Source organism: Perna viridis, chromosome 10, assembly GCF_037379345.1.
Source record: "Perna viridis isolate PV_CMFRI_1.1 ecotype Kerala chromosome 10, ASM3737934v1, whole genome shotgun sequence".
NCBI classification, from domain to species: Eukaryota; Metazoa; Mollusca; class Bivalvia; order Mytilida; family Mytilidae; genus Perna; species Perna viridis.
In genome coordinates, this window is record NC_142454.1 from 6,811,519 (window position 1) to 6,825,086 (window position 13,568).

At 33.0% G+C, this 13,568-nt stretch overlaps 1 protein-coding gene across 3 annotated transcripts in view; it reads right to left on the minus strand.

Annotated features, from left to right (window-relative positions):
- Nucleotides 1-10,266: 10,266 nt before the first annotated feature.
- Nucleotides 10,267-13,568, minus strand: part of LOC148604319 (sodium- and chloride-dependent taurine transporter-like) — a 31,040-nt gene continuing 27,738 nt past the window's right edge. For all 3 annotated transcript variants that reach the window (XM_088548987.1, XM_088548986.1, XM_088548988.1), the window contains exon 14: nucleotides 10,267-12,545. In XM_088548987.1, the coding sequence (XP_088405113.1) occupies nucleotides 12,345-12,545 (201 nt within the window). In that variant the 3' untranslated portion in view covers nucleotides 10,267-12,344. The remainder of the gene's footprint in view (nucleotides 12,546-13,568) is intronic.

Here is a 13,568-nt window from a genome sequence, read left to right on the forward strand (position 1 = left end):
CGAACACAGCAAAGAAAATAAAATAACCAGAATAATACGTACAAAGCAACAACAAAAATATGAGCAAATCGGATTCCATTAAAAAGTGGGAGCATGGACCAGATGCACCGAAAGGGTAAGCGTCCTCTGTTTGAGAAAATTTGGCGCTTTTCATTTTGGTTGCCGCCCGCTTGATTTATTACTTGGTGAGAAAGAGTGAGTGTCTTTGTTTTCTATTTATTAATTAGTATTCACATTCATTGTATATAGCGCTTATAAGAAATTTATTTTTTTCCTGTGTTATGGGCAAAATGAATTATGTCATTTTCATTGGATTATTAGATACAAACTCAGATACCACTAACTTCAAAATAATACAACAATTCATGCTGCACTCAGGTCGTTTCAGTATAGAGTAATTTACTTACTCTGTTTTCTCTTATATGTTCTTTTCAATGTATATTAGTTAAATCATTATTATGTGCTTTTCACCTGTCGTTATTATTGCACCAGGTGTATTGTTTGTTATATACATGTATGTTGAAGACCTGAAGACGCTTGTGAGTTGGAATAACTCGTGTCTGATCCAAATTTGTTTATTTGCGAATGAAATATGCTTAAACTAAACTTCTATTATAGTATTTCAAATTTTTTTCTGCATTTAATGACCCAAGCTCAGAAACAGCGTCTGACGTTCGAAATTCACTCTACAGTAAAAGAGGAAACGAACGACTGTCGCTGTATGGGGCTTGTGTCTATCCATGCCAGGAGGAAAATTCTGTGATTAATACAGATTGCATTCCATATATAAAATAATATATCCATATTTGTAGCCAGGATTTACATCACCACCTGACTGTGGTGTACATGGAAAATTAAGATTATAATATATTTACATTATAACATGAAAAATTAAAAGAATGTATATATTCTTTTTTCATTCTCACGTCATTTACCTACCAGTCATTCATAATAATATTTAAGTTTGGACTGCAATATATATCCAAAGAAAAGAAATTACAAAAGAATTATTCTTCAATTTGAATAAAGTTCAAGAATGAAAAATGAAAATGATAAATGATTTTTTTTTCGATCTGTGTAGTCAAATTATTGCTCCTTCTACATACTTTCCTATAGATTAGCAGTATATTCAGGACTAATAACATTCTGCATCACCTTTTCTCTGCCATAGCGCTATAAACCAGAAATGTATATGCACATTGTCTATAAAGGATGAGTTGGGGAGCAACCATTTGATTTTTAGGGGGCAAGGGTCAAATTTTCCATCCTGCCATTTTATTTTGAGAAATGTCCTGCCTATTTTTTCTCCGGCGCTAAGAGCCGAAAATTCCTTTTTGAATATTAACAAAAATATTAGGACAATAATAGAACCTGCCTATTTATTTTTCTTATGGCCTGTCCTGGCATTTTATTTCTTTAAAATGACACTAGCCTCCCCATAAAAATCAAATGGTCATAACACTGGAATCTATTCCTAACATATATAATAACATTTATTTTCCATATAAATTTATGTAAAATGTCTGTTTGTATGTATTGGATTACGCAAATATTGTATTCTTTGTAAATTGTACTTGACTCTGCTTTATCCAATAAACAAATTTGAGTTTGAATTTGAATTTATATTAAAAAAAAACATGGTTAATTCTCAGTCTGTCACGCACAGATAGCATTTAGACACTGTCGAACTTATCACAATCAATTATTGTTCTTGGTCTCAAGTCGAGAATAAATCTCACAACTTCATTATGCAATACTTGTAACTTTTTAGTTAAACCCACCCAAGCCAGTGTACCGTGAGAAACAATAGCATTGAATTAGAGCTGTTGACTAGGGTTTTCTCGGCCGGGAATCCAGACATTTCGCATTCGTTTCCCATCTTTTTTTCAGACTAAGTTTTTTTTTTTTTTTCGCATTTCATTGTATTAAAAAATTGCACGATAAAGCAATTTGATATTACAATAGGACGACTTAGAGGAGGGACGAGATAACAATTAACGATCCTTATTTCAATCCTAATTCGCACATCGAAAACCCTACAACTTCCTTTCTTTTAACTTTTCTATCACACCATACACGTCTCTTTCCTTTCTCGTCTTTTCGCTCTGTGCTTTCGCATACACTGAATACACCAACATAAATTACACATTTCATTCTTTTTTTTAACGATACACTTTGTTCTTATTTGATCTGCGTGTTTGACCACGCCGAAATGATGAGAAATGCAGGCTAGCACAAGTTTGTTTGCTATGATGCCGAGCACCATTATTATGTTGGAAATGATGATTATATGAACGGATAGATGAAATGGGCCTGCATTGCGTGTGGCTAATTCTTGAATTTAGGAACTGTCTGATCCAACAAGATCGTTGTCTCGTCTTAGTGGTTCTTACTCTTAGGTCGTGGGAAAACTGAATGAAAAAGAAATCTCATTACCAGTATATGTCCCAGTTCGTTATTCACTTTGTCTGGGGCGGATCCAGACACTTTGAAACGGAAAGGTGCCAGCTGGGACTCTCAGAAAAAGGGGTGGGTGCTGGGGCATTGAATTAAATTTGAATACCATTTTTGACATTTAAACAAATTTTCCTTTGAAAAAGAGGGCTGCCATCCCCTCTTGGTCCACCACTGTTTATAACGTCTTTTGTTGATGATAGAGTAAAGAGTACACTCTTATTCAAATCACTGCATTGATTCACTTGAGGATTAAGAAGTCGGGCTTACTCAAATTGTTCGGGAATTTCAAATACTAACTTTGATTATTCCCCTTTGAATGTGATTCACACACATACAAAAAAGTAAGTACTATTATATTAAGTCTTATTTTGATGTAAACTTGAATAATGAATAAAACCTACCCAATTAATAATAATGGCTTCTTAAGTTAATACATGTGTTTCATTTGATCTAATCAGGCCTTCAACTGGCTCTATATTTCCTATAAAATCCCTATCTTTTTGGCAATGCCCTATAATCTACCCTATAATCCTTATATTTTTGTTTGAAATAGCCCTTTTCCCTTATATCCCTACAAATTAAAATTTTTTGGTTGAAAATTTTACAAAGTTTTTTTTTTCTCCGATTGAATAGTAAAACCTGTTTTTCTACATGTATATATGACATGTTAGTTTATTCTACAAATTGAAGACAATTATAGTTCATTATTTTTCTGAGCATCTGATTTCTTTTTCTATAATTTCACATGATACACACCACTCAAGTCTTTGTTATTTACTACAACAACATGGTACCAAGAAAGCTTTGGCAGTTTGCAGATCTGTGGTTACTAAAGACTTCAAGATGTTCCAAAGCTGCCTTGATTTCCCAGTTGGTCTAGCAGTCATTTACAAGACATGAATTAAGTGTGTATTCTTGATATAATGTCATTTGGTAAGAGTTTTCATTATAATGAGATGGACATGATGAAAAGGAATGCATTTATCTCACCTGGCCAAGTGCCATGTAAACTAACATTTTTTTCAAAACTACTGTACCAATTGGAACCAAACTTGGTATGAATCTTTCTTGGGATATCCTGCATAGAACTGATGTAGAGATTTTTTATTCGTGGAAAACATGGCCACTGTTACTAAAATTAGAACAAAGGGGTCAGTCAGAAGTTTTATCATATATCTCCAAAACCGTTAAGTCCAGCTAAATTCTTTCAATTCCTTAAATGATTCTTATTATTCTTAAGACCTACAACAGCCTGAACTGGATCAAAAATGTCAGGTGACTCTCTGTCAGAGTTTTTGATTTTGAAAGATGAAAAATGACGTTCCTTGCAGTTATCAGCCAATATCTTGAAAACTTGGATAGATAGAAAGAAACTTTCAATTGCCGATAAGTTTCTTTTTATAAAGCCTACAAAAGTCTGCAGGGGATCAAAGTTGACCGGTGCACCTGGTCTATGCTTCAAGTTTTTAGTGGAGTACGGGTGCTCATTTACTTTTGTTTCTTTATACCTATTATTTTGTTATTTCATGTTCTTTGTTGTGTCTATTTTCCTTCTATAGTCTTACCCTTGGAAAATATTGTTATGATTTCCGCTCGAATCTTGTTTCCCTTGATAACTCTTTCACATAAAAGTTTTTATATTTTGAAATATGAATTTTTGACCTGGTACTATCATACACCAATTGGTTATCATTCTGTCCTACTTCACCTTATGCTAAACAGTTGGGACTTGTTGCCCACATATTAAGCTTTTTCAGAAACTTGAGATGTACCTTTTCAATGTACTTCAAATTACTCCAAAACCATTATGTATTACATGTATGCAAAGTCAACAGTTAAATTTTAAATTATCATCAGTATATCTTTGTCTTTCAATCAGTTTTAACTTGATAAAAAATCCCATTTTCAGTTTGAAGATGACAACTTCGGTCTTGTTTCTGTTCGTACCTTAATTCCATGTACTTTATATGACTTCGCTTGCATAATAAGTAATGATTCAAAAAATAGCAGGATGTCATCAGTATATTCTAGATATTCGTGTAAAGCGAATCTCTATATAGCTAGGTAAAAAATGTTTTACTCGAAAAAATGCGGAACACATAGATTTAAAATATAGTTGTCAGAGACTCTTTAGAAAGAACTAATAGAAATTGCTTTTAATGACAGTTGTGGGCACAGCTTTTACTGCGCTCTTTTTACAAAGCAAGTCCTGACACTCCAGTATTTGAGTCTTCCTTATCATTATACTGACTTGTGACCATTATTCTGGATATTGGTTACCACATACTCTTTGAACAAGTTTGTGATAAAGGTCAAGATGAAGAAAAACATTCATTCCTTCCATTCGCGTTTATCAAGAAAGGTATAGATGCCAATGATTTGGCTAACTTCGTCCGTCGCAAACAAATTCTGCCATATTTCAAAAGCAAAGCTATACCGATTATTTCACATTCATATACTTCTCTTATTGCATAAAAAAACTTGCATCTACAAAAGGGTATAGCATGATCTCAAGACTGAGGACTTTAAGTCTAAAATACTGGACTGTTCTTGCCAAAACTCCCCATTAAAATATAATAAACGGATCTCTTCTTAAGGTCCTTGATAAAGGTCCCACGCTTCATAAGTTGGAATTATATTTTTAAAATTCTTATGGATGCTCCAGATGACTATGCTAGAAAATAAAAAAAACGGGTACAACAAGACCACGATTCAGAGTAGGTGCAAGATGTTAGGTTAATCTTATAACGTATGATAATTTTAAGTAGGTCAATAAGTGTCAATGCTATATTAGTCTTTTTTTAAGATCTCGATATAGCCAAAATGCATGACAAATACATTGTTGTTTCAGCAGACAAAGCCAAAACAAAACACAAATACACATCCAATGTTTATGATCGGAGTTTGACGTAGAAAACAATAATAGCAATAAGACCTATAAAAATAGAGCTACAGTACTACAACACCCTTCAAAGAAGAGGTAGTCGAAAACAATAAATCCGTTCTATCCTCTTTTGGTCACTCTACTAATGACTATGATTGTGATCATCCGTCTGTGTTGGATTCCAGAACTCCCAGGCACGTAGCTGCCGTTAGGCAAAAAAGCTTTTGCCTGCACTTAATTTTGCCAATTTTTTCTTTCTAAAACGCTATCTTAAGCGGCCCCAGACCCCCTGCCGTATTTTTGGCCTCAATTACGCGCCTGACGCCACAAAACGCTTTATAGCGGTTTCTGCAAAAATGTACTACCAAGCCTAATTCTATACTATTTACTTCCATATAGAGGGTACCCAATCTAACCACGGTATTTGTTACTTTACTCCCGTTGTGGTATCAATTCAATGTAGATCCTGGAAAATTCTAAAGATCTTCTGGAAATCCTCAATGCTAGATTATTATCGGAATCTAATGGCATCGCGACCTACTATTTTTAACCCTTTCTACTACCATACCCAATACCCATTTGAAATTCCGACCCCGTGCAGGTCCGGGTGTTAAAAGAATAGGCCTGCAGCAGCGCTAAGCTTGTCGTAAAAGGCGACTAAATAGTGCTCAGAAACCTAGCCGGGGGCTAGGCGCTCTGCCGACAGAGCAACTGGGATGTGTGCCCCAGATGGTGGAATGGGGTACCCCTGGCATGTTACATGCTGGGGTTGTCAGGCTATAATACGGAAAACCTGACCGCAAACCATAGTGGTGTACCGTGTTGGGAAAGATGCCACGTTCCTCGCACGTTAAAGAACCCTGCTGTGGTATTCGATAGGAGTAGGAACCTTTGCGCTCCGCCAGAGGCTAAATTGCCCGACCTTACCCATCCCCCTTTTTCCAGTGGCAATCAAAATTTGTCGACCCTATTATCCTTGTGACCCATCCTTTTTTTTCATTTCATGTTCATTTTATCATCCATTTCATGTTCATTGTCTGAATATAGCTGAAATATTGCTGCTCGGACGTTAAACCCCAACAAACAAACAAAAATTATACATTACTGTTACTAAAAAAAGGCGAAACACCTAGATACATACGCGGTAGCTGGAAGAGTCTCAAAACTTTCTAAAATGATTCAAAATGATCTTAATATACAGAAAACCGAAGTATTATACATGTGGGAAATGCTTATCATTTTCCAGCTGGAGCACCCCAATGCGCATGCGCATGACGTCACATGCGGTGACCGTGGACCGGAAGTGGACTTAAATGGGGGACCAATAAGGGGAACATGGGGAACTTTTGATGTAGGAAGGGGGGGGCTTAAAGTTTAGGAGGGGAAACGACCTCCATATGTATCTTCATTAAGTGTCCTAATTAGTCCTTATATAGTATACTATAAACAGGTAAGTATAAAAAAGGGGGCGTATTATGACAAGAGTTATCTTTCTTTGTTTAAATTGCTTTTTTATTTTTACATTTCGTTATCGTTGTTGTTGTTTTATTATTATTATTATTATTATTATTTTTGTAAATTAACAGTAATTGCATTGTCTTTGTGTAATATTTGAATGGGCACTTTGAATTGATTTTAAATTTTGATTTGAATTACTTTGTGTTCAATGAATAGATGTCTCATGGATTAGTTAGATGTTTGAAACTTTCCATTTTACTAGTGATTTCAAAAGCACCTGTAATGATTTTTAACCGTTTTTATTGTGCTTTATGAATACATTACAGGTGTAAGGACGTGTTGTGCAATGTTTACCACTAAGAAATTAATTTTTATCATTGTTTTTTTGTTTAATTATGTTTAATATTTCTTGTTGTCAGTTTGAATAATTAGTGTTACTATTTTGACTAACCACTAAAGATTATCCCGACAATTGTAAGGAAGAGAATGTTGAATAGAGTGGAAAAAAACTGCCTTGACGTCAACGATACTCGGACGGCAAGAATACTCATAGTAAAGCAGAATCATAAGAAGATCGGATCGTGAAATTACTTAATGGGGAAGAAATAAAAAAAATGGTTTATGGAACAGACCATTTAGCAGGACCCGGATTTGAAATACAGACGACACCTCGACGAATGAAACAATGGATATGAATTGTAAATAAAATATGAAAGAAAAAAAAATCTTGTGTACTTAAACTATACTAAAGAAAGACCTCCTTACAAAACAGGGTAGCTCAAAACCGAAAACACATATTAAAACCGTTAACGACAGCATGACAAACATCTACTGAAATGAAAGGCAATACACCATTCAAAAGCTATTAACGTTCCAAATGTAAACATCAATTGTAAACCTTACAATTGTCGGGATAATCTTTAGTGGTTAGTCAAAATAGTAACATTAATTATTCGAACTGAAAACAAAAAATATTAGACATAATTAAACAAAAAAACAATGATAAAAATTCATTTCTTAGTGGTAAACATTGCACAACACGTCCTTACACCTGTAATGTATTCATAAAGCACAATAAAAAAGGCTGAAAATCAATACATGAGCTTTTGAAATCACCACTAAAATGAAAAAAAAAACAACGATGATGAAAATGTAAAAATAAAAAAAAGCAATATAAACAAAGAAAGATAACCCCCTTTTTTATACTTACCTGTTTATAGTATACTATATTAGGACACTTGGATACCTATGGAGGTCGTTTCCCCCTCCCAAACTTTGAGGCCCCCAAAAGGTCCCCATCTTCCCCTTATTGGTTTTCCCATTGGAATGCTGACCCTTTGTTGAAAAACGCACCCACCACACTGGACAACTATGTTGTCGATCAAAAATTCCAGCATTTTGAAAACATCTTCCGTATATTTGGAAGATGATTTGGAATTATTTTTTTACAATTGATAGTTTAACTGTAGCCAAGACAAATTACTGGACCCCTGAATTCAAATTGGTTGAATTAGTAGCAGCAGTGATGTATAGATATAGTGTAGATGTTTGAATCTTTGTCCTCTTTTTTTGGTAGTAACAAATATTAAGATGATAGTAAATAATCTAGATATAAGCTTTAAATATAAGGTTGAAATAAAAAAAAAATACATCCAACATTTATATTAATAACCATCGATAATCGACATATTTTCTCATTATGTTTTCATATAAAATATTTTTACTTGTAAAATAATTAAGAAATATTGTCATTATTTTTCACCAAGCGTAAGCGAGTTGGAAAATCTTGACAAATATAGTACATACCCATATTAAAATAAGCATAAAGCCCGACATCCAGGAATTACTTCTTTTTTTAACATGAATAAAAAAGTCAGTGATGCGCTCCTTAGGAAAACGAAATATTTGGTCCTTCCAATTACCTCTCCATATCATTTTTACACTAAAGTCCAATGTTTCAACAATATTTTAAACACAATGAGACGTAACATTTTTAATAGGAAAACGAAAATTGAATCGCATTTACAAATAAACAAACCATGGGACGTAGATATAGGTCATTCGATCGAGGTGGAATTGCCGTTCTATGTTTTATTAGCTAAGTTTAGTCTAACAAAATATTTACAAATCACGATCCTCTGAAACACATTTCATTCTTTGTGAATGACATTTCAATGTTGATTTGCTAGCGTGATCATGTCCTTCAATATTTAGCCGAGATCAACGTGGCCGAAACAGTCCTTTTATACATGCGTCATGCAGCCAATTGGTATTTTGAACATATTGATATCTGTTCTTATGTAGTACGCTAAGATCGTATTACAATAGAGGCGTTTCTTAAGAAGTATCAACGACTTCGCTGCTTTCATAACTAAGAAACGATTACAATTGAATACAATGAAAAGTGACCCATTCATTACAATGATTGCGCAAGTGCAAGCAAGGTTTTACGCATTTTAGAGACTTCCTTTGTTTACAAAGGAAAGGCGAGACATAGCACTAGTCGTCAATAGTCATATTTGTAACATTTAAAAAAATATATCGAAAAGACGCCTAAAAATTGGCCACGGATATTCCAGAAAAATGTAATAAATAATTAATTTTGTTAAAGGCTCTCATTAGCATAAAATTAGGCTGGAAATTAATGATCAAGTGTTGAAAGTGTTAAATGCGGATTTGGAGACTTAAATTCATAATAAAGAAGCAAATACAAGTACTTCAGATATTTTTTGCATTAAAAGGACAAAAGAATTGTTTAACAAAGTTAACCAAGACTTAGATATTCTTTCAATTTTGTACTCCTTTTTTTCTCATTTTATAGTCATATTTCATGCAAGGAAATGGTGCACACACCCAGGAAACAACTTCATATTTAGTAAATACATTCATTACTTCATTATTAATCATATGTGAAATATGTTTCTCGAGTATGGACATAGTTTGCTGGATTTTAATATGTCCGAAAAACATAAAAGCAAACAAAACAAACAAAGAAACAAAAAACGAAGAAAACAGAAAACTAAAAATGTTACAATTGTCAGCAGTTTTTGTTAAATGATGTATAATTGTGGCAACATTACGACTTCATTGCAATGAACTAATGCTACAACACATTTATTTTTTCCTTATATTTGTACATGTCTATGTTACTTGTTTTGACCAATTTTTGTTACAAAAAAGTTGGTATTTTTGGCCATATTCATATCTTAATGTCCCTTCACCTTTCTGCGGTATGTTCAAGTTGGTCTGCTTGCTTACTAGGTACTTCCATTTTCCAGCATGTTTATTTACGGTTTGTTATGTAAGGAATTTATCTGTTTTTTCTTGGCATTTGTTTGGTTAAATTAGTTTCGTCGTACGACTTTTTCACCCATTTTTGGTTTTTTGATTAACAACGTTATTATTGATTCTCCTGCCACTTAGGTTTGTCCTTTGGATATAAAGGTATACGTACAATGACACGACACTTAAAACACAATATCTTTTATTTTTAAAACATGTTGTTCGATGTTTGATTGACTGGATTTATGCTGAAACAGAAGACAATTATTTTGATGGAACAAATCATGTGAAAGAGTAACGATATTAATCGGAAAAATACATCTATACATACTTAATACATCAGGCAGTGTCATTTATTTTGCTCAAACTTTAAAGTTATATTACTACAATGATGATTCTTTAAATGAGATAGGTTTTACCCTGTAGGTATGCTTGGTACTGCAAAATGTTGGTTAATAAAATCAACCACATTGTAAATGTAATAACAACTAAACTGACCATGAAACATGACGTTAATGAATATCTTCTCACTCCAAATTAATATGGAATTTTCATTGGGTGTCTCAAAGATTTTTAAAAAGTGAATTTAAATGGAAACAAAGCAAATAATTAACATGTTGAGATCGAGAGTTAAGCCTGCATTTAAGCATGAATCGCAAGTAACCTACTGCAATACGTGAAAGCAACTAATAAAAGTTTAACAAAACAACACACTTGTAAACTTCATAGATTACAAAAGTAGATCAATTAAAAAATACTACAATGTACAATAATACCATGGAACAAACTAGAGTTCAAGTTCAACATAAGTGTTATAGGCCGCTGGAGCCAAACTATAATGAAGGTACTAATACAAGAAAACGCTACATATGTCTTCCGGCATTACTAGGAACATTACCGCAGTTAAGAAACTAAGCAAATGAACTTTTCCCTTGTAACGATTGCTTATGTTTATTTATGATTTGTTTTTTGTAGAACAGTACCTACAGTTTAGCAACACAACTTACTCAATGACTTGCTACTTTAACTTGATAAAATGCATTAAATTTAAAAAAAAACCACATTGCTTCTTATTTCCGGTGATTAAATGTTTAACAAAAACTACTCATATTCATAAACGTAATACGAATGTTTTTCGATAAAATGAAAGTGTAGTAGCATGAAATATTCAGAAAACCATTTTGCTTTGCAAGAATTTTGGTTTAGTTTATACTGCATAAAAAAAGAATTAAAATTTGTAAAGAAATAGATACTGTTTAAGCTTGACAATAAAGGGTGCTATTTAAAAAAAAATCTTAATTAGCGGAATGTTTAGTGCTGGAAGGAAGACATTTTAATATTTATATTCTATCGTATTTAGCATCAGGGAGCTACTATATACATGCATATATTCAAAGCCAGAAAACATTCGTATTTGTATACAGTTCACGCATGTCACAATTAACAATAATGGGGAAAAAAATTGCAAATTTATGACAATGGTACGAAAATTACTTGACTAAACAGGTTATCGGGTATTTCTTTAAAAGCCATTGATAAGTACATCAGTGTCTATAGTTTGTTATCTGATTTTCTAACAAAGCAAATATACAGTATACTCAAACCTATTCATATAGGACTTGTTCAATTCAATGTTTCCAGTCTAAAAATACCTTCATGTAGAAATCCCTGATGAATTAATGCTTATAAAAGGCTATTTTTCACTCTTAGTTGCCAAAATCCATTAATTTCTAATCAACACAGCACAATGCAAGTATCTTTGTTTTGAATTCTTTGATAAATTAAGACTCTCTTTAGAGCTCTAGATTTAAAAAAAAACTTGTTGTAATGCAAATATCTTTTTCGTTATTAGCTTTCACGATCGATTTTGCAAATGTATCATATTCTTTACAAGTATGGTTTGACACACTATCCGTAAAAGATATTAAATATACAATAATTTTAGCTTTTTCTTCACTAAAAACCACAATAAAATATTAAATGAGATAATTACTACAAAATATTCTATAAAACATTCATTTAATAAAATCATAAAAAATTCATGTAGCTCAGTTACAACATCAGAGACAAAAGTCACATAATCAGAGCTAATTTTGTTTAGTTATTTTTACTACACTGGCGAAACGAGTTCTCCAATCAGAATTGTTTTTACAGATAACCCGTATATCAGCTGAAAATGGATTTTCTATATTCCAATTGGTTACTAACGATTGGCAAATCTCCTTACTGTAACAAGAGAGGCATCCTAAAGTTCCATTTCTAATCACACTTGAGCATCTTTTTGCTGCATGAGGAATTTTTCTTGCTCGACACTATTTGCAAGTATCGATTGTTCAGTGTCTGCATTACTTATAGCAGCATGGGGTATATTGTCATCATCCTCTTCAAGGTTGATCTTACTCAAATTTTCTCCTTCCCTTATTTGATGTTTCCGCAAAAATGGCATTGTTGTGATAGAGAATCTCTGAAATCAAATAATGATTTAACTAATTCTGCAGTTTTTTGTTAGCTATTTTTTTCCTTAAATTATTGTAACTATTCTGCTGTGTTATTACAAGGATATTAAAAATCAAACTATAAGAAATGCATTCTTTTCTTAAGCATCTGTCCGTCTTAGACTCGTGTAGATGTAGACCGAAATTCACATTTAAATAAAGTTCTATATGTGGGTTAGATTGCCGCAGTATAGTGAAAATTATCCAATGATAACTTTGTTTCTGTCTTCTTCATGGACGGCGATGGCTACACCATATTGATCAAAGAGCTCATGATGTCTACCGTGAAATTGAAGTGGTGCTAGTGTTTTTGGCAATTTAACTTTGACCCAACACCCTACTTGTAAGAAGGTTAGCACGGTACAATAACTCCGTGTAGCTCCGACAGGATATAAAGTATCATACATGCGAGCTTTGATATACACCGGAGCTGAAGGAATGTTGCCACAGAATAAAATTGAAAATTGACATTGTAAATGTGAATTCACCACAAAAGTCTTTTTTAGTGTCTACAGCTATATATAACCAATTAAAACAGTGCTATAAATTTCACTAAAGTACATTTCTGTAATAACAAAAGTTTCCAAATACTGAAGTATAAATTAACTCGGGTAGTAGTCAAGGACATAACTGATATTCTGAACCAATATTTATTGCATTTTGGGTACAAAGGCCGCTCATACATTTCTATCATTTGTCACGAGTCGTTGCATTGTATTCAAATGAAGAGTTGACTAAAATAATTATAAGTTTATCTGTTATAACACTATATTGTTCTCATCTGGATGGGAACTAATCTGGTGATGCTCATACAGATACAGACGCAATAAACCAAAAAGGTTATTTGCTTCTAATAATATTTTGATAGACAGACATGATAACTGAATTATTTTATCAAAGCAAATTCTGCTCAGATACAATAGTTCAAATTAACCACAAATATCATTGTTCAAATTATTACAACCCAATGAATAACTAAGAGGGCAGGATTT